The sequence below is a fragment of the Tamandua tetradactyla genome, chromosome 14, assembly GCF_023851605.1.
Source record: "Tamandua tetradactyla isolate mTamTet1 chromosome 14, mTamTet1.pri, whole genome shotgun sequence".
Taxonomy (NCBI): Eukaryota; Metazoa; Chordata; class Mammalia; order Pilosa; family Myrmecophagidae; genus Tamandua; species Tamandua tetradactyla.
In genome coordinates, this window is record NC_135340.1 from 92995570 (window position 1) to 93017980 (window position 22411).

The 22411-nt window shown below is 40.2% G+C and overlaps 2 protein-coding genes across 3 annotated transcripts in view; one reads left to right on the top strand and one right to left on the bottom strand.

Annotated features, from left to right (window-relative positions):
- The window catches only part of CTXND1 (cortexin domain containing 1), a 60277-nt gene that overhangs the window by 27601 nt on the left and 10265 nt on the right, over nt 1–22411 (top strand). The gene's annotated exons all lie outside the window — the stretch shown is intronic.
- The window catches only part of FAH (fumarylacetoacetate hydrolase), a 53210-nt gene continuing 51343 nt past the window's right edge, over nt 20545–22411 (bottom strand). The window contains exon 14 of the mRNA XM_077128527.1: nt 20545–21261. Within this exon, the coding sequence (XP_076984642.1) occupies nt 21230–21261 (32 nt within the window). The 3' untranslated portion in view covers nt 20545–21229. The remainder of the gene's footprint in view (nt 21262–22411) is intronic.

Consider the following 22411-nt stretch of genomic DNA (forward strand, 5'->3'; position numbering starts at 1 on the left):
AGCTACTATGGTATGGGAACAATTTGAGAAGAAGGAGAAATTCCTAGAAATTAAAAAGCATGATGAAGAAAATAGATTAATGAAGGCAGCAAGTAGCAGGGTAAACATGACTGAAATCAAATTACTGGTTTAAAAGACCAACTTGAGGGAGTCGTCAAGGACAAAGGTGTGGGAAAATGTGGCAAATTATGAGAAAAAAAAAGACATACAGAGGATGTAATCACAAGATTCAATATCTGTATAACAACACCAGAAAGACAGACCCAAGAAGATGGAGAGAAAAAGAAAATTAGGAAAAAACCACAATATTCCCATGAGAATGGCTGGTGAGGATACAGAGCAACTAGAATTGCTGGGAGGTGTGTAAATTTGCACATCTACCTTGGAAAACTCTTTAGTAGTATCCAAAAATAAAGCTAAACAGAAGCCTGCCATATGATCCAGCAACCTGACCTTAGAAATACAACCAAGAGAAATGGGTACATATGTCCATGAAAAGATATTTACAAGAATTTCTTAGCCGCGCTATTCATAATAATAAAACACTAAAAGCAAACCAAAACGTCCATCTCTCAAAGAATTAATAAGTTATAGTGTGGTCATGCAATAGAACTTCACAACAATAAAAAAGAACCAACTACTAGTTAATGTAAAAGCATGAATAAATGTCATAGAACTTATGTTGATTGACAGAAGCCAGACTGCTCATGACATTTATAGGAAGTTTAAAAGCACGTAAAACCAATCTATGGTACTGTAAGAAGAGTGGTTTCTTCTTGGGGACATGATACATACATATATGTGTATGTGTGTACACAAAAATTCCTAATAAATTATATCATCTGTGTACCCATTCTGGAAAAAATTACTCAAGGAAATAATACAGTGAAACAAAGCATAAAAAGTCAAAAAAAGAAAAGAAGAGGTAAAAAAAATAAAAAGCATTAGAGAACCAGTAAAAATACCTATAAAGCAAAAACTAGAAGAAAAAAACTTGACAAAAAGTTTTGAATCCCTAGCACATCTACCTCAAAAATGGTTCCTCTTAAGTGCACTGTTAATAATTAAAAGAAATTATTTCAGAGGATGTATGGAACTTGTTTGACTCTTTCTGTTTGTTTGTTTGTTTGACCCTTAATTCAAACAAATCCATTGCAAAAAGATAATTTGGGAATATTTGGGGAAAATCGAACATATACTGGATATTATATAATATTAAAGAGTTAGGATTAGGGTTAATTTTGTTGGTTATTCTGGTTATTATTCCTATTTTAAAAACTCCTTTTCTGTTAAAAGTTCATATTGAAATATTTTACTGGCAAAATGATGTGTTATCTGGGATTTGCTTCAATATACTCCAAAAAAGGGAGAATTGTCCTTTGTTTCTTATTGAACTAAGAATAGTAGATGTTGATAACTGATAAGCTGAATAATTGGTACATGTGGGCAGATACTACTCTCTCTACCTTGTGTTTCTTTTTTAGATTTCCAGAAAATTTTAAATTCAAGATTGTCTAAATTTCCATATAAAATAAAATAAAGTTTAAAATTGGATGGCTCAAGCAACAATAGGGAAATAGAGGATTCAAATAGCATAATGAATAACCCTGATTTAATGACTACATATACAATTTTATATGTCCCCAAAACAGATGAGATCAATTTTAAAATAGTTTTCCATAAAATATTTTAGTTGACTACACACACAAATTTGACACACATACAAAATGCAAAAAATTAAACCTGTGCAGACTACATACTCTGACATCAATGCAATGAAACTAGAAATTAACAATAAAAAGGAAATTCTAAAATATTCTAACCATTGAATAATTGTTTTTAAAAACCTTATTTCCAAACAATGTTTAAATCAAAAGAAAATTGAAGGCCACGTAGAAATTAATAGCAATGAAGAAAATGGCTCATAAAATTGATGAATGCAGTGAAAATACTAGTCAGAGAAAAATCCATAGCCTTAAAAATTATTTTCCTCCAAACAACAAAGATTTTAGGGTGGGCCGTGGTGGCTTAACAGGCTTTGCCATGCTGGAGACCTGGGTTCGAATCCCACTGCCTGCCCATGCCAAAAAAAAAAAAAAAAAAAGATTTTAAATAAATTCATTAAACTTTTACCTTGAGAAACTAGAAAAAGAACAAAAATTAATAAAAGGAGGAGGATGGAGTTAATATGGGTGAAACCAGACCTACAAAAAATCATTTTTATGATGAAAGATTAGTAGCATCCCTTTTAAAATAAGGAACAGGACAAGCATGGCTGCGCTCATCCTACTCCTTTCCATTGTACTTTGCCATCTGAGCCAGCTGAAACAGTGGCAATATGTGAAGAAAGAGACAAACTGTTGTTTGCAGACTCTATATTTTTTCTAAATAAAAAAACTAAACTGATAACTTAATAATAAAGCACAGTAATTTTGCTAGACTTAAAATTCTTATATTAAAAAAATCTTTGCTGTTCCTACACACCAAACATGAACAATTAAAATTTTTTAAAAGAGAGAGATCTGGCAACACCAGTACAATAAATTACAAAGTACCTACAAATAAATCAATGGAAGATGTGTTCTCTCATGAAGAAAATGATAAAACATGATTCATGGACATGAATGAATGTCTGAATATCTTTTCCACGAATGAGAAGACTCAGTATCATGAAAATGACAATTCTCTACAATTTAATTTATACCTTCAGTGCATTTCCAATCCATATCTCAATAGGGTACTTCATGGAACCCAACAACTGATCCTAAACGTATGAGAACATGAGGAGCCAAGGGACTCTTGAATAAAAATGAGAAGACAGGGGACTTGACCTTGCTTATATCAAAATGTATCAAAAGCCATTTTAATGTGATTTAAGACTGAGTAGTATCAATACAGGGATAGACAAATTGAAAAGGACAGAGAGCCACAGAAACAGATCATGCAAATGGAAACTTGAAATGCCATTACAAATCATTGGGAAGAGAACGGAATAGTCAATGAATAGGAATGAGACAATTGTTTATCCATAAGCAGAGAAATAAGTTTAAATCCTCTATGTCAGATCATATGAGAATCTATTTTAGATGGATTTTAGACCTCAGTGCAAAAAATAAACTTTATATATTACAAAAATATATAGAAGAATATATTTATGACATTGGGATTGACAAAGAATAAAGAAGTTGTAGAAAGCAAGAATTAAAAAGGAAAGATTGGAATTAACTACACTGAAATTTTAAAAATCTGAGCAAGAACTTTGAATAAAATTCTATGAACAAGGTGGGCTATGGTGGCTCAGCAGACAGAGTTCTCGCCTGTCATGACAGAGACCCGGGTTTGATTCCCGGTGCCTGCCCATGCAAAAAAAAAAAAAAGATTCTATGAACAAAGTTAAAAGACAAGCCATAGACTAGGGAAAAACTTGCAAAACACAGAGTCAGTGAAGAAATAGTACCCAGAGTAGATATAAAAAGAAGTCCAGGGTGGGCCGTGGTGGCTCAGTGGCAGAGTTCTCGCCTGCCATGCTAGAGACCTGGGTTCGACTCCCAGTGCCTGCCCATGTTAAAAAAAAAAAAAAATGAAGAAGTCCAGAGGGGGCGAGGGTGGTTCAGTGGGGGATTCTCGCCTGCCATGCAGGAGACCAGGGTTCGCTTCCCAACCCATGTGCTTGCCCCCCACCACCAAAAAAAAAAAAAAAAATTCCATATATGGTACTATAATAGCAGAATAGTCACATGGAAAGAGAATGAAATGTGACCCCCCACCGCACAGCACACACACAAAAAGAAGTCCAAAACACAAACAAGAAGAAGAAAATCAACCCAATACTTCAAAACAGAGAAAACCAAATGCCCCGTACACTTATGAAAAGATGTTCAACATCATTAGAAATCAGAGCAATGTAAATTAAATCCACAATGACACACACACCTACCAAAATGGCCAAAATGCAAGACTGACAATACGAAATCATGCCAACAATCTGGAATGGCAGGAGTTTCCATGGACTGCTGGTGAGTGTGTGGATTAGAACAACCCACTTTGAAGAAAACAACATTGGCAATATCTAATAAAGGTAGAGCTATGCATATCATGACCTGGAAATTCCACTAATGGTACTTACCCTAGAAAAAAACTGGCCAAATGTGCAGGAAGGCATGTTTAAGGATGGTCATTGCAGCATTGTTTTCATAATTAAAATTTTGAAATAATGTAAAAGTCCATTAGTTGGTAAAGGAATGAACAAATCTTGGTCCAACATCAAAATACCATGCAGCAATGAAAAGGAATAAACTAGAGCTACATGTTTTAGTATAGCAAAAGTCTCAAAATCATAGTGTTGAATGAAGAAAACAATATTTAGCATGTTTTAAAGCTTTGAAACCACAGAAAATAACACTCGATACTATGTACAAATCTATGCTTATGTCGTAAAATTATAAAAATAGGCATGGGAATGATTCTCAACAACTTCAGGATAGTACTCACCTTTATTTATTTTTTTTGCATGGGCAGCACCGGGAATCAAACCCAGGTCTCCAGCACAGCAGACATGAACTCTTGCCACTGAGCCACCATTGCTCACTTTTGATGAAAGGGAAGGGGAGGTGTGATCTAGTTAGAATAATCTGTAATGTTTCAGTTATTCTTCAAAAAGAAAGCAAATATGGTAAGATGTTAACATCAGTTAAAGCTGGATAGTAGATATACAAATGTTCTCTAATATTTTTCTGCATGTTCAAATATTTCATTATACAAGACTGAAGAGAAAATAAATAATACATAATATGGAGGAAAAAGATAAAATCATAATAGATGAAAGTATTTCATTGGAAGGCAAGAAAGAGCAAGAATATACAGTTGATCTAATAATATCAATAATTTTAAAACACCAACAAAACAGAGAAATTTTTAGCAAATCTGTACTAGAAGAAATGTGTACGTGAAATATGCAATAGAGATCAGCAAGTAACACAGCTAGAGAGGTCACAAAAGAAGTAATAAGAGAATCCCACATACAATTTTAAGTCACTGAAATTGAATATTTCTGTAAATGGACAATTTCCTAAGAAACCATAAATTTCCTGAATTTCTATAATAGGTAGAAAATTTAAATAAGCTGGCGTGCATAAGAGGAATTTAAACGGTCGTCCATCATCCATTTCTGAAAATGATCCCAATTACAGGCTGTGTTCTAAAAATCTTTAAGGAATAGACGATTCCTCTTAAACGATTAGAGACACAGAAACAACCAGAAATCTTCCTGACTTGTGCTATGAAACTGTCACCACCTTATACAAATACCTAACAAAGGGGGGACGGAGCCACCCTGCCCTGTGCTGCATCCTTCTCAGCTTTCGTTCCATCTTCCTTACCCTACGCTGCCTTCAGCTCCCGCTCGCACTGTAGTAACACTTGCCTGTTGAGCAGTTGCACAACCAATGCATATCCTGGAGATGATTTTCCCACGGTCTCTGACAACTATTCCGCCTGTGTTATGGTAGATAGAAAACCAGAGAATCTGGGTTTGGGGATCATTGGACAAGATAGATATGCCTTCTACCCTATCAGCAAAAACGTATCCTTAAACTGTTTTTCCCTTGTGGCTACAGCGTCATTGGAAAATGTCCGCGCAAAATGGTATCTAAGTGTGGCCCCGTTGTCCCAACACTCCTGTCTCTCTAGTGGGAGTTAACCTTGATCTTGAGGATGATACAGACGCGACTGAGAAACAAGAAGAAGAAGCTGACTCCCGTCACCCCACCACGTGACGGAGATGGGTGCTGTAGAATAGCTGGAGCTCTCAGCGCTCACACTGAGACTTCAGAATAGAGTTTCATGAACTTATCAGACACATGCTTTGCTGTCCTCTGTGAAGAAGAGGAAGAGAAAACGCCTGTTGTTGAAATGCCAGAGCCTCTCACACCTGACCCTGTCCCACGGGGAACCTTTGTGCTCAAAAACAGTACAGCCCTGCACTCAATGCCAAGTTTTTGCTATAGAATGGTTCAGAATGGTTTCATGGAAAAACTAATCAGTAATTTCAAGGCTTTGTTTGTTTAAAGTGCAAGAGTTCAAATTTTCTATTAAAATTTAGCCCTACAATCAATCCTATTTTAGCAATCGTTGTAATCATCCTAGATAAAATACTAACATTTGAATCTAGCAATATATTAAAAAATAATAAGTCAAATAGGATTTATTCCAAGATGTAAATTTAGTTCAATATTAAGGTATTCAGGTTCATCTTGAAAAATCCTGAAAATCATCAGAATACTAGAACTAACAATAAAAGCTAGCACTTATTGTTTACCATGTGTCAGGCACACTGTGTTAAGAGCTTCACATACTTCATTTAATCCTCACAACCATCCCATGAGGCTGTGTCACCTTCTTCTTACATATGAGGAAGGCTCAGAGAATATAAGTATTTTGCCAAAACTAAGAATAGAAACTTCTTAACTTGATGGAAACCACTTATCAGAAACCAATAGTCAACATCTTAATGTCTGAAACAGGACTCCAACCCCTAGGCTGGCAGGACCTCCACTTTGCCTGATCTTGCCTCAGTTTCCTAGATTTCTCCCCAGGGCTTGATATGCTCCTATTCAGCACAAAGTGAGACAGAGGCCCAGCTTCTAATTGGTGCAGAAGGAAATACAAGATGATCTTTTCCCCACATGTCCTGGTGCTCGAGCCTGCCTTCTGCCTTAGAAAGCAATTCAAGATAATCAAGACTTTAGTTGGACTTACCATGGACAAAAAGTGCCAAGTCACAGCCATCAGGACTCAAGTGTTCTTGCCATGTGGATGTCCTTGATCTAATCAGTCGCCTTGTCTGAGCCTTGGTCTCCCTAACTCTAGAATAATGGCATTAAACTGGGTGATCTCCAAGGTCATTACTTCAGATTCTGTATTACTTGACTGGTGATCCCAAAGCAAGGCTCAAATTACTTTTGCTGTTGCCACAAGGTAGATGTCAGCTCATTAGACCCCCTGCTGCAATGTAGCAGTTGTAAAATTTGTAAGAAGAAAATGTGAACATCTCTATTAATGTTCAGAAACAAATGAAATATATTCTTTGGAAGAGAAGCAAACTTGGGCCTTTGTCAATTGACCCTTCAAACATGGGAAGTTGATTTGTGCAGCTCTTCACAGAGGGTCGGCATTAATTTGGGGGAAGTTCTACCAAAAACAAGTGTCCCATGGGGGAACAAATGTTAAAATAAACTTAGTTTGAAATGCTGGTGATCAGTGAAAGCGAGGGGTAAGGGGTATGATAGGGGTATTTTTTTTTCTGTTTTCGTTTTATTTCTTTTTCTATTGTCTTTTTATTTCTTTTTCTGAATGGATGCAAATGTTCTCAGAAATGATGACTATGCAACTAAGTGATAATATTGTGAATTACTGATTATCTATGTTAATATTTTATTACGTTTGTTAAATTTTTTTAATTAATAAATAAATTTTAAAAAAAGAAAGAAAGTGTCCCCTTTTGCCAATGTCTACAAGTACAGCCAGAAAACATATGCTTCATGCAGCTTTGTGGAGTCCCCTGGAGAACTGAGGACCCAATCTTGGAGTTTTCCACTGAAATTTGAAATAAAAACAGGCGTGTTGTTAAATGTCATCTTGGTTCTGTGTGGCAGGATATGCAAAGAGGTGAAATTTAACATTTCCTTCTGGGAGGTAAACTGTGATGAGCAGACCTTGAAAGATGCTGGGAGAAGCAGGCACGTTTGCATGAGGAGCTTAGGAACATCTTGAGTGGGAGCTGATTGAAACTCTACACTCTTCTCCCCAAGATTCAAGTTAGGGAAATCTGCTCGAATTGCCACAAGGCACCTTGAAAGGCACCTGCCTGATTTGGACCTGCCCAGGGACGGGGGATGGCAGCCGGAACTGAGGTGATAAGGTCAGCGCCATGTGGCCCTCTTCGACCTCCTTGTTGTCCGTCATCCAGCCTCCTGAAGCAGGCGTGGTGACATCCTTTCACCTCCAGGGGGCGCTCCACCAGGAAGGCTTGATGAGTTGGCCCTTTGGTCATAAAAAAGAACTTTTTGTAGGGCCTTTGTAACTAATCCCGAGAAGATATATGATAATGGAACTTGAGCTGTTCAACGGAAATATTAGCACGAAATAGGCTCTATATTTTTTACTCCCAGAGGGAGACATACTGGTCAAATATACAAGGACAAAAGCATGAAGTGCTGGTCACCAGGTCGCCGCAGCTCTCCGAACAGGAAGGGGTGCCTACAATCCCAGGGGGCCAGGGGGCAGGGCCCCAGCTGCATACAAAGACCATGATGCACTGGAGGCAGATCCATGGGCTCAGCTTCGGGCCAGTGGTGGCACCCCAACCCACCTTGGGGCCTGATAGACATTCTCGGCAAGCAGCCAATGGCAATTGTTTAATTTGGGATTCCTACTTCATTTTATTTCCTTACTTTTTTTAATTGTATAATATAACATATATACAAAGTAAAGAAAGAAAAAAGCAACAGTTTTCAAAAACACTCTTCAACAAGTAGTTACAGAACAGATCCCAGAGTTTGTCATGGGCTACCATACCACCCTCTCAGATATTTCCTTCTAGCTGCTCCAAAATATAGGAGGCTAGAAGGAATAAGTATTTTTTTAAATCATCACAATCAGATTTTTTTTCTTTTTGTGAAAAATAACATATATACAAAAAGGCAATATATTTCAAAGCACAACCCAACAATTAGTTGTAGAACAGATTTCAGAGTTTGGTATAGGTTACAATTCCACAATTTTAAGTTTTTACTTCTAGCTGCTCTAAGATATTGGAGACGAAAAGAAATACCAATATAATGATTCAGCAATCATATTCATTTGTTAAACCTGACCTTCTCTGTATAACTCCACCATCACCTTTGATCTTTCTTTTCTACTCTTTAGGGGTATTTGGTTTGGCCATGCTAACTTTTTCATGTTGGAAGGGCTGTCAATAATATGGGGCAGGGAGATGGAACTAGCTGATGTTCTGGAGAGGCTGGGCCCTCTAGGTTTCAGGACTTATCTGGTCCAGGGACCCATCTGGAGGTTGTAGGTTTCTGGAAAGTTACCCTAGTACATGGATCCTTTGTGGAATCTGCATATATTGCCCTAGGTGTTCTTTAGGATTGGCTGGAGTGATTTTGTTTGGGGGTTGGCAAGTTATGATAGGTAGCAAGGTCTACCTGAAGCTTGCTTAAGAGTGACTTCCATTGTAGCCTCTCAACTCTGAACTCTCTCTGCCACTGATACTTTATTAGTTACACTTCTTTTTCCCACTTTTGGTCAGGATGGAATTGTTGATCCCAAGGTGCCAGTGCCGGACTCATCCCTGGGAGTCCTCTCCTACGTCACCAGGGGATTCCTACTTCTTTTTTTTATTTTTGCATGGGCAGGCACTGGGAATGGAACCCAGGTCTCCAGCATGGCAGGCGAGAACTCTGCCTGCTGAGCCACCATGGCCCGCCCTCCTACTTCATTTTGAGTCAATTTGCTAATTTCTCTTTTCCTAGGAAAACCTCCATATCACTGAAATATTAAGCAGGTTTTTGTGTAACATTGCCTCATTATGCTTTTAATCTTCTATCTGTGGCTGTATCATCTTTCTCACCCCTAACGGTATATATTTGCCTTTTCTCTTTACTTCCAGGTTCAAACTTTCCAGAGGTTTGTCCAAGTTCAAACTATTAAAAAAAAACAAAACCTAGGTTTATGTTTAATTCCGTTGGTTTTCTCATTTGTTAATTATTCGTTTCTGCTTTTAACTTCACTAACCTCTACATTTTCTTGATGCAGTTTATATAACATTCTCAACTGAGTACTTGTATCACTGCATTTAATTCTTTTTATTCAGTGAAGAAAGTTATAATTTTGCCTGAGTGTGGTAAACAGCTATCGTTCACTTGACTCCAGAAGTTTTCATTATTATGAATTTCTAAATATTCCGTGAGTACAGATTAATTTTCTCATTGACCTATAATTATTTTTTAATGTTATTTCAATCAAGTAGTTTGTTGGTTTGTTGAATCCTTAGTGGTCAGAAAGTGCAACCTATGAATGTTCTACTTTTTTAAATATATGAAGATTTTCTTATACATCTATATTAAATCAATTTTTGTAAATGTTCTGTGAATGTTTGAAAATAATGGGTATTCCCTGTAAACAATTAAAAATATCTACTCAACTTATTATGGTATTCAAATCTTTTATATCATTCTACTAGTGTGACCTTTAAATGTTCATAGTTGAACCTAAACTCTCTATCAAAATTAAAATGAAATAATACTATTTGACATTACCCAAATAATGTACAAATTATTGCACTCTAATTTCATTCCACCTTCCCCTCCATCAATTATTTCTTTTTTAGGAATAAACAAAAGGTGATTTGAATGATACAACACTTATGCATAGACACAAGTAAAGCACATGTAGGCATCACAGAGTGTGGAATCAGAGACTGAAAATTCTGCGGTGGAATCTTTGCTCTCCATTCATTATGGGCTGCTGCACTCCCTGCTCTTTATCTCTCTCTTTTTCCCAGCTTCCTCCACTGATTCTGAGTCTAGGGCCCAAAACAACATTCACTCACAATCTTCCAACTCGAGTCACCATTTCCAACCAAGAATTTCCTTTGTTTCTCTAAATTCAAATTCCAAAGAGATTAATCGATTGGATTCAATCCAGTTCATAGTTTCATAGTAAGAGCAGATGTGTCATAAATGGTTAGAAACTATAGAAAGAGATCATGTTCTCATCCCTCCCTCATCAATTTTTTAAGAATAATATCGAATTTGACATACAAATTATTATACAGCTGTATATTATATTTATATACCATATAATTTGTATTTCAAAAATTGCTTTTAACATTTACTTAGGTTTTTAAACTACTTACCCAGTAGATTATTGCCTTATTGGCTTATTATTCGCTGCATGGCTTCCCCCCCCCTTGCATGCTCTTCTTTGATTCATTTCCTGGTTGGTGCAGGTACGTCTTCGAGCAGTTTTTTCTGGAAGGTTTGTGGATGCTCTGGCATGCATGAGGTGAGTGCTTAAAATCTGCTAATGCCTGAGATTGTCTTTTTGTTGCTCTCACAGCCAATTAATGTCATTTGGTGTAGAATTCTATGTCTGTTATCTTCCCTTTCAGAGTCCCGGAGCTGTTACTCCTTATGGTCAGGTCTTCAGTGTTATAGACTCTCTTACCATCACATCCTTACCCTCTGTGGAAATCTTCTCTCTCTTCCTCTCTGCATTGTTATAGGTTTGTCGGGTTATTTTTTCCCTCCATCTAGATCCCACCAAGAAAACTGTAGGTGTCGGTTTCTTTCCATTAAATATGCCTTACATTCAGTTAGTCCTTTTAAGCTAAAGACTGAATGTCTTCTTCAGCTCAGGGAATTTTTCTATTATTTTTTTATCGCAATGTCTTCTGTTTTCTTCTTCTCGAATTCCCTATTCCAAGTATAATTAAACTCCTGGATATGCCATGACACTTTTGTTTAACTAATCATATGCATCTCAGTTTTTCTTTACCTCCATGATAATAAAATTTCCCTTATGTTTGTGGATGGTTTGAAATACACTGAGGCACCCAGGTGGGGGCCAGTTGTGGGCAGGACTTGACTCGGCCCTCCCGGAGGCCTGTGCTGCCGAGGACCAGTGTGACTGTTTGGTCACCTCCTCCCTTTCGGAAGAGGCACAGCTCGCAGGCACCGCATGTCCTTGTGGGTCCTGGATTGATCTGTTTCCATTTCTCCAAACCTGGGGGAATAGAGCGAAATAGTCCGTGTCTTTTCTAGATTGGACCTAGGAATCAAGAGGCGCATGCACAGAAGTCCATTACCGTAAAACTCTACAGTGACTCCCTGCGTTCGTTTTTTGTTGTTGCTATAACATGTTACCACAAACTTAGTGCCTTAAAGCCTCACAGATGCCTTCTCTTAATCGCATCTCAAACACATTTTTTTCCATACAAGGTAATGCTCACAGTTTCCAGGGATTCACATGTAAACATCTTCTACCTTCCACAGTTCACTCTCTGTCCGCCAAAGATTCACCTCCATCTCACATGCAAAATGCCTTCACCCTAAGCCAACATCCCCCAGAGTCTCAACCCAATACGGCGTCATTTCAAAGTCCCAAACCTCATCCTTTAAATCACCTAAATTAAGTATGGGTGAGACTCAGCCCATGACCCATCCTGGAGCAAAATTCTTCTCAATCTCTGAACTTGTGAAACTAGAAAGCAAGTTATCTACACCCAAAAGTCAGTGGTGGGACAGGAATTGAATAACAGTCTCATTTCAACTGAAAGAAAAGGAAGGAAGACTCACCAGTCACAAGTACTTCTGAACTCTAATCTGGCAAACCTCTTTAGTTTTCAAAGACTGGGAATAATCCTTTGCAGCTTGGGGCTCTGCCCTCCATGCCCATGCCTCTACCCTCTGAGCCAGAGACTCTACCCTCAGAGTCGTGCTTACTTGTACTTGAAGGGAGCAGCTGTTTGCCACTTAGCCAGTTTACCTGCCTATTTCCTGTCTGTAGAATTTGGGGGATCTGATAACCTTCATTCGTTTCATTCATGTCTCTGTTGCCTTCATTCCAAATGGACAGGGTTTCTGCTCATACATCATACTTGAAAACCTGTGGGTCTCCCACGTATGTCATAGGGATTTGTGCCATTAGATGTGAGGCTTCCCAGATCTTTCCTAGATAATCTCATCTCTCTTCCTGGCTTCTGCTGAGATGCCTCAGGGAACCAGGAGTCACATGGCTGATCTCTTCATCACTGACAGAAGATCGTCCAACCATACCTTTGGCTTTCTCTCCAGAGCATGATTTCCTGGCAGTGACTCTCCTAATTTTAGCATCTTTCACAATCTCTATAGGCTGTGAATCCCTGGGGCAAGAATCAGGACCGATTTTACCTTAAATGTCCAAAATATACCATGCTGCCTGGTCTACTTTCAGTGGAAGTTCAATGGCTTGAATTAAGGGATGGAAAAAATACAGCAAATTAATTTCCAACTAACTGGGGTCCCCAAAAGCAGACCCAGAGACAATGACTCATGTACAAGGATTTATTTAGGAAGAAAATAAATCAGCCTCATCCTACAGGCTCTTGAGTGTTAGTTACACAACAGAGTTTGGCCCTCCTTCAAAAGCAGTGAGCTGGGCTTGTACATATCTGCCCCAGTCAGCCGGCAGTCATGGGCCACCCTCGGTGATGTAACTCCCAGCCACTTCCTGCTTGTCTGCACACACAGGGGAAGCAGCCCCAGGAACCCTAGGGCAGTCCTGTGAAGATGGATGCAGGTGTGAGTTGCAAGGAGCAAAGCACACAGAGGCTGCAGGGTGGACACACGGACAGGAGAGGGGGTCTGAGAAGATCTGGGTGCAATCAACAACATTAGCGTCTCAGCATAAAACGATGCAGCAGAATCGGTAGGGTGGCTTGTGGACGTATGGTATGATGACGTTCTCTTGCCAGAAATACTCTTTCCTCTAAAGTTTACCTAAAATGGTGCTGTTCCACGTTTCCTCCTTGTTCTGGAGATTAGGGACGTTCAACTATTAGAAGCAAGTTCTAGCCACACTATTCCATTCCTCCCAGCTCCTCCATGCATCTTTCCAGCCTGGTGACTGTCGTGGTTTTAAATGTCTGTTAATATATGTTCATCGTCTGCCTGCGGCAGACGTGTTAATTGTTCTGATCGAGGCGCGAGGCTGCTGAGTGCAATCCCACAGGACGTGACTGGGAGGAGGTTATGCCACTGGACGTGCCCTCGGACCTGAGCTAATGCCATCCACGTAGCCCGCTCAGCAGCTGGGAAGTGAATCTGAAGGGTCACCTTTCTTAATGGCCTCACTGCTTTTTATAGAACCAGCTCAATTCTTGTGCATGGACAGCTCTGCTTCTTGTTACTCTGAAAAAGCACACTTACCACGGTGGAAGGAACAGGGCTGTGGAGGCATGGCGAATCCACTCAGTCCGCCTCCTTCTGCCACTAAGGGTGTCTGCAACCAGCAGCCCGGCACCAGTCTCATCCGCCTTGACATTTACCATGACCCCGAAACAGTGGGTCTGGCCTGGCTCCAGAGGGACCTCCCCACAATAAATAACACAGCAACCGAGTCAGACTGTGGACTCCGAACCGTTCAGGCAAAGGGCAGCCTTGAGCTCCTGCCTTTGACAGATCTTCCAAACAGACCACAAAGCCCCCCAAACTGCACTGGTTTTATTATTTCATCAGGTCCAGAGACAGCAAGGTGACCATTTAAAAACCAAGTTTGGGGGTTTGTTTTGTTTAGTTTTAATGTATATGTACTTATTTGAAATATTATTTAATTGTGTCATACCATCATTGCATTTTCTTACAGAAGAATAAGAGAATGCAGTTCTGCAAAAAGATAAGAAATACCTATAATGCCTTCACCCATAGATCATCTCTGTTACATTTTAGTGTGTATTTGTCTAGACTTTTCTCTCTGCATATCTATACTTATATATTTTAAAAATTGGAATCCTACTATATGCATGGTTTTCTATTCTTTTTAATTTGGGGGGTGGGGAGTGGCTCATGGGCTTGGAATTGAGCCCGGGTCTCCCACATGGCGGACAAGCATTCTACCACCTGTACACCCCATACATATGGTATTCTAGCCTTTAAAAAAATTTTTTATTGTGAAATATACATACAAAAAAGCAATAAATGGCCAAGTGCATTTTAAAAAGTAGTTAGAACAGATTTTAAAGTTTGGTATGGGTTCCATGATTTTTTGGGTTTTTTTCTAGCGGGGTTTTGTTTTGACATGGCAATATCATACAATGAGTTAGCTAAAACAGTGGGAACTCACAGTTTTGAGGTTGGGAGAAGTCACAAATCAAGGCATCAGCAAGGTGATGCTTTCTTCCCAAAGACGGTAGCATTCTGGAGCTGGCGGCTGGTGAGCCCCCGTCCTTGGCTTTTCAGTCCCATGGCAATGCTATGGTGTCCTCTTTGCCCTGCTCTCCTGGGTTCTGTTGAGTTCCTGCTTCTGGCTGCTCCCTGTGGCTTCTTTCTCCATCTGGTGCCCTCTCTCCCTATAAGGAACTCCAATATTCCAGATTAAAGCCCAACCTGCTTCAGTGGGTGGGGCCAAATAACTAAGTGACATAGCCTCATGAAAAGGTCCTGTTTACAGAAAGTTCACACCAAGAGGAATGGATTAAGAGCATGTTTTTCTGGGGTACATTAACTCCAAGCCACCACAAGAGGTGAAGATATATAACAGAAAAGGCAGTTCCACCTTCCCAAGCATACCAAAGTTCTCTGGCCCAGGGAGAGGAGAAAAACCACAGACTTGGGCAACAGCTTCTGGCTCATTCTAGTTTGAATCAATGGATCAAAGGTGTTGAGAGATTTACTCACATTTTGGGGTTAATACTTAATTTGTATTAACACTTAATGGTATTAAAATTTAATTTAAGGCATAATACTAAATTGCAGTGCACTGGTACACCTCATGATTACCTTGCTTCTAAAGGATAAACAAACAGAGCTAGGGAGGCACTGCAAAGACTGGGAAGATTCAGAGGCTAGTGGAAGGGAAACATCTGATTTGCAGCCCTGTGCTTAGGTTACCAAAAGATGAATGGCAAAATTCTTAAAATGTAGTCAAAATGCCAGTTCATTTCCTAATATAACTTATATGGACAGGTTAATTGAACATCATAAGTACATGGAACCTTGAGTAGGTCATGAGATTTTGTAGGTTTGTCCAGAGTGATGCCCTGATAAACCCCAGAGTGATTTAACAGTGAATAAAAAAGTATTTGTGAAGTCCCCTTGGGGGAATGGCAGGAAAGGGGGAAAATTCAATTTCCCCATTTGGGGAATTCCTGTTATTCTTGCAAGTAATTAGGACAACTAAATCAATAGGCCAAGCTCTCAATTTTGGGGTTTGTTCATATGAAACTTATCCTCACAAAGGATAGCTAAGCCTACTTAAAATTAGGCCTAAGAGTCATCCCCAGAGAACCTCTTTTGTTGCTCAGATGTGGCCTCTCTCTCAGCTGATACAGCAAGCAAACTCACTACCCTCCCCCTCTCTACATGGGACATGACTCCCAGGGGTGTGGACCTTCCTGGCAACATGGGACAAAAATCCTAGAATGAGCTGGGACTCAGAATCAAGGGATTGAGAAAACCTTCCTGAACAAAAGGGAGAAGAGAGAAATGAGACAAAATAAAGTGTCAGTGGCTGAGAGATTTCAAACAGCGTCGAGAGGTTATCCTGGAGGTTATTCTTACACATTAGATAGATATCACCTTTTTAGTTAAGGTATATTGGAGAGGCTGGAGGGAACTGCCTGAAACCATAGACCTGTGTTCCAGTAGCCATGTTTCTTGAAGATGATTGTATAATGATATAGCTTTTGCAATGTGACTGTGTGATTGTGAAAACCTGCGTCTAATGCTCCTTTTATCTACGGAATGGACAGATGAGTAAAACATAAGGATTAAAAATAAATTAACGGGAACACATGTTAAAAAAATAATAGATGGATACATCAGGGAAGATGTACCTATTGCAAACTATGGCCTATGGTTAAAAGTAATATTTTAATATTATTTCATTAACAGTTAACAAATGTACCACACCAATACTATGGGTCAGTGTTGGGGGGGGGATAATGAGGGGTATGGGAGGATTTGGGTTTTATTTTTTATTTTTATTTCCTTTCTGGAGTACTGAAAATGTTCCAAAACTTATCATGGGAATGTTTGCACAACTGTGTGATGATACTGTGAGCCAGTGATTATATGCTTCAATTGTATGATTGTATGTATACAAGCCAGATGGTTTGTATAGTGTGTGAGGGTATCGCAATAAAACCGTATTTTTTTTAAATGTAGTCAAAATGCCAAGGACATATTTTTTCTTATCTGCTTCAGTTTTTGTAATCTCCTAAAATTTTACTATTGACTTTAAGTTGTGTTAATAGTTACATGGATACTTTAAAAAAATGCCACCCATAATTTAAAACAAAAAAACAGCGACTAAAGAGTCAATGACAATTAAATGCAGTACATGATCCCGGAGAGGATCTAACAAGGGAGGAGAAAAGACTCAAAAGGACATTACTGGGGACATGTGAAAAACTGGAATGTATACTGTAAGCTTTATAGCAATGTTAAATCTCTTGAATTTGATAACTGCACTTAAGGTGGTTACCTCACTTAATGTCCTTGTTCTTAAGAAATGCCCAGGGCAATACTAAATGTTCAAGGAGCATTATGGATACAACCTACACTCAAGTGTTCAGAAAATGGATTGCTAGACAGACAGACAGATGGACAGATTGGTGTAGATAGATGAGTAGGTGGGCTCATGCAGCCAATGTGGCAAAATATTAACACTGGTGGAGCTGAGTGTCTGGGGGACAGGGCGTGTTGAAGTTCTCTGTATGGGGTTTGTATTATTTTTGTAACTGTCCTATAAGCATGAAAGTATTTCAAAATGAGACATTTCTTAAAAGGCGTTGTATTTTTGAGCTGCAAAATTATTAGGATTGGCATTTTAGTAAATATTCCAAAAGTTTCATGTGAGTCCTACTTAGGTTTACCCGAGAAAAAGATGTAAAAGATAGAGGATGGGAAAGAGCGTTCCAGGGGGGAGGCTTCTCGGCGGCCCCACTCCCAGTCCAGAGGCAGCGCTGGAAGTCCTGCATCCTCCACTGCCTTGTCCATCCTCCCTCAGCAGCGTGACTTCCTAGAAGACAACGACCCTTGTTTCACTCACAGTTGCACCCTGACCGTGCAGCTCAGCGTGTGGCACTTGACAGGTTCTTGATGCCTGTTTCGGCTGGATATTGAACAGACTCGCCCAAGATCACGCAGTCGATCGGAGGCACAGGCAGGATTCACTGTCCCGAGGCCAGTGTGCCTTCCCTTTCTCCTCAGCTGCCTCCAGTGATTAAAAAAAATAATAATGCGAACAAACCTGAAAGCCCGCACCGCACACCTTGATGTGTCTTATCGCTAGTTTTCCCATAAAGCCCTGACTCAGAGGCTGGTGTCTAAGTCTGCATTTGGGTTCTTCACTCTGTCCTATGAGTTTCCTGCGTGCATTTGGCAGGATGCCTCCACTCGGAGCTGCTGCATCAAAACCCTCAAACTGCATGTTGTGACAAATACACTGGGTCAGCCTAGCAGCCCGGTCCCTTGAAGGTCATTTATTTGCCCAGATCAGAATGCCTGATTCTGAAGCAAATTCACCTCTGGCAGCTGGAGCATTTGGCTGGGACGGCTGGGTGCTGAAGGACGATGTGGCTATGTTGGGACCACTGAGCTGGCCACTGGGAAGGCCAGGAGCTCAGCAACCTGGGACAGCAGCTGAGTTCAGTGCAGCCTTTCCTCTGGGTATCCTGCCCTGCTCTGAAACGGAGCTGGACGGTAATGAAGGTTAATAAGCACATTCCATCTGGAAGGGGAAAGTCAAATCCGTTCTTTGAGCCCAGTGCTTGGCACTCACCCCAGCCAGGAGGAGCCAGGAGGCACTGATAATCTCCCACTGGGGTCTGCAGCTGACTCATGGAGCCCGACTGGGTCCCAGAGCTGACAGGGGAGGCTCACAAGGCCCTGAGTTTAACTGCCTGCAGTCTGTGCGGGGTATGCAGTGTTAACATAAGACACAGCCCATGCTTGGGATTTCCGAGTCAGCATTTGAGAGAGCAGACCAAAGAATGCAAGAGTGTGAAACTGCAGGATATTCATCCTTCCCCGAGAGCTACTAATGGCTCTGTGGGGTCCACGCCGCGGGACAAAGGCAGCCAGACACATGGGTGTGCTCCAAGTTCAGTGGTACCGTTGCTCGGAGACCCCAACAAACCCCGTCCTTTTCCTACACCCCAGTCTCTTCATCTATGAACTGAAAAGCGATGGACTGCATCTGTGTTTTCAAAGTGTGTTCCACAGAACCCCAGAGGGTCCCACAGAAGCCCACCCAAGGCCCCCAGGACCCAAGGAAATGGAGGCATGGGTGTGTGTCGGGAATGGGAAGTTGGTGCTTGTTCTAGTTTGCTAGCTGCCGGAATGCAACACACCAGAGATGGATTGGCTTTTAATAAAAGGGGATTTATTTTGTTGGTTCTTCAGAGGAAAGGCAGCTAACTTTCCACTGAGGCTCTTTTCTTACGTGGAAGGCACAGGATGGTCTCTGCTGGTCTTCTCTCCAGGCCCCTGGGTTCCAACAACTTTCCCCGGGGTGATTTCTTTCTCCATCTCCAAGGGCCCGGGCTGAGCTGCAAGTGCTGAGATGAGGAATGCCGAGCTGCTAGACTATGCTACATTGCGTTCTCTCATTTAAGCACAAGCCAATTAAGTTAAACGTCACTCAGCAGGCACGCCTCCTAGCCGACTGCGGATGTAATTAGCAACAGATGAGATTCACCTACCATTGGCTCATGTCCACAGCAACAGAACTAGGTGCTTTCACCTGGCCAAGTTGACAACTGAATCTAACTACCACAGTGCTCCACTCTATGCTTCCCACGACTTGCTCCTGCTTTAATTGTGCTATGGCTTGGGAAATTTAAGACCTAGAAAAGTGCAAGCAAGGATATAACAACCACCTTATTTCCATCAGGCCAAATTAGCAATTATCATTCAATGATATTTTCTCTGCCTTTTATTCTTCAGGAAATAAATCTTTATGACTACCAACAAAACTGTCTCCTCTCGCCCTCTCCAGTAGTAACACCCTCTTGATTCTGGTGTGCATTTTCCACTCTGGCTTTTATAGGCTTATACTTATCTATAATATAGTAAAACTTGGTATTTTTGTTTCACCTTGACAGAAATTAGATATAAGTGAATGGCATGTCCAAAGATATAATCAAATCAGATCAATGAGGAGCACCTCAAAAGATGCAATCATACATAGATAGACAGATAGATAGATGAAGGAGAGAGAGACAGAAGGAAAGAAAAGGAGAGAAACAAAAGGAGAAAAGAAAGAAAGAGCAAATGTGGCAAGATGTTAAAACTGATGGATTGGGGTATCAGCAGAAGAGAGGGGTGTGTTGGAGTTCTCGGTATTGGTTTTGTATTATTTTTGCAATTGTCCTGTAAATTTGAAATTATTTCAAAATAGAAGGTTAAAAAATATATGCAATCAGTAGACCAGAATAGAAAAATCTGCTACAGTGTAATGCTGTTGTCTTAATTTTACTTATCACTCAACTGTCTAAGCTTCAGTTTCTTCTTCTGAAAAAAAAATAAGCATAATTTTTTTTTGCCCTCTCTACCTTAAGTGGCTGTGGGAAGATAAGGCAGGATATTGAGTGAGCTTGCAGCCCAGGCAATGTCCAGCTGTTCTAGTTTGCTAGCTGCCAGAATATGATATACATCTCAGAAATATACTTTAAACTCATTTTAAATATTAACAAGGTTTTTAATTTATAAAATCATAATTATATTTTTAACGTTTGTTAACACAAAATTTTTATTCATGATACATCATGTGTAATCAAGTAGCATACCTAAACAAAACAAAAAATTTGTACGCAGATATACTGAAAAAAATATATGAATTAAACATCAGTAAAAACATATGATTTCTTGAACAGTAATTTTGATGATGTTATAATATTGATAGAACTTTTTTTGAGAAGACAGTTCTACCATTCAAGCCTTGTAAGAGAAAGAATGGCAACAAATGTTGCCATTTAAAGCAAATGTGGTTGCTTTAAAACATTTTCCTAAGTACATCGTGTACAACTTTTGAAAAATAAACTTCTCTCTCATGTTATTTGAGGCCATTGTAGGTGTTCTAGTTTGCTAGCTGCCAGAATGCAATATACCAGAATCGGAATGGCTTTCAAAAGGGGGAATTTAATAAGTTGCTAGTTTACAGTTCTAAGGCTGAGAAAATGTCCCAATGAAAGCAAGTCCATAAAAATGTCCAAATTAACCAACAAGAGGTTACCATCACTTAAGAAAGGCTGATGAAGTTCAGGGTTTCTCTCTCAACTGGAAAGGCACGTGGTGGACATGGCAACATCTGCCAGCTTTCTCTCCAGGCTTCCTTTTTCATGAAGCTCCCCTGGAGCGAACGCCTTCATCTCCAAAGGTCTCTTGCTGCGTGGGCTCTCGTGGTTCGCGTGGCTCTGCTCCTCTCTCCAAAAAGCTTCCTCTTTTAGAGGATCACAGCAAACTAATCAAGACCCACCTGGAATGGGTGCAGTCACATCTGTAATGAAAGGTACATCACCCTGTAATGAAAGGTTAATACCCACAATTGGGTGAGTCCCATCTCCGTGGAGATGACCTAGCAAGTTTCCAACCTATAGTGCTGAATAGGGATTAGAAGAAACGGCTGCTTCCACATGATGGATCAGGATTAAAGCATGGCTTCTCTAGGGTGCACCACCCTTTCAAACCAGCACAGCAGCTCATCTCCAGGACACACCATCCACGTGGTGGTTGTGGAGACGGCACCCCTCCAAGCCAGGCCCCTGGAGCCCCCCCATAATGACTTCTGTCTTCTGAGCACTTGCTCTGTCCCAGGCCCTGTGTTGGGTACATACCTGTATCATCTCATTTAATCATGTTATTCATTCTTTTGCATTTAGCATCAACTATATAAGTAGTGTATAACTATATTATTGTTATAAGCAGTTCAAACAGTACAGACAAAATGAAAGACCTCAGGATACCTTCCCCTCTTTCCATTCCCATCTTCCTCTCGAGAGAGCATTATAATTAATTTGGTGTGTATCTTCACAGATTCTTTTTTGTGCATGTACATGCCTATGTACCATGCATAGATACATGAGGAAATGTATGAGGTTTTGTTTTATGTAAGTTATATCATAGTTAGGTATTCCTCAACTCACATTTTTATTAAACAAAATTTCCTAGCTCTCTTATGTGTGTGTGTTTCTTAACTGTGTCAGCGTTCCCTGACAGATACGCCCTGCCGTGTCAACCACTCCGTTATTGACAGACGTTCGGTTTGCCCCCGGTTTTCACTGTTAACAACAGTGACGCAGTGGACAGCTTTCAAAATCCCAGAGCAATGGGGCATCAGGACTTTGGCCGGAATGTGCCTTTCCTTATCCCCAAGCTGGGGCTTCCACGTGGTCATGAGTGGCTATTCGTAAGTGACCAGCGTCCTTAGGTCCCACATGTTTGCATTCCACAGCACAGACTCAACCAGCAGCTTTCCTGCAGAGTTTTCAGGTGTCTCAGAACACTGAGGAGGGAGACACAAGAATTCAAGAAGTGTAAAGAAGGTGCAGCTCAAGTGAGCAGCCAGGGAACCCTGGAGGGCAGTGCCCTAGAAGTGAGGACAAACCAGGGGTAGACACTGCTTTGCTTACAAAAAGGGCAGCCTTTTT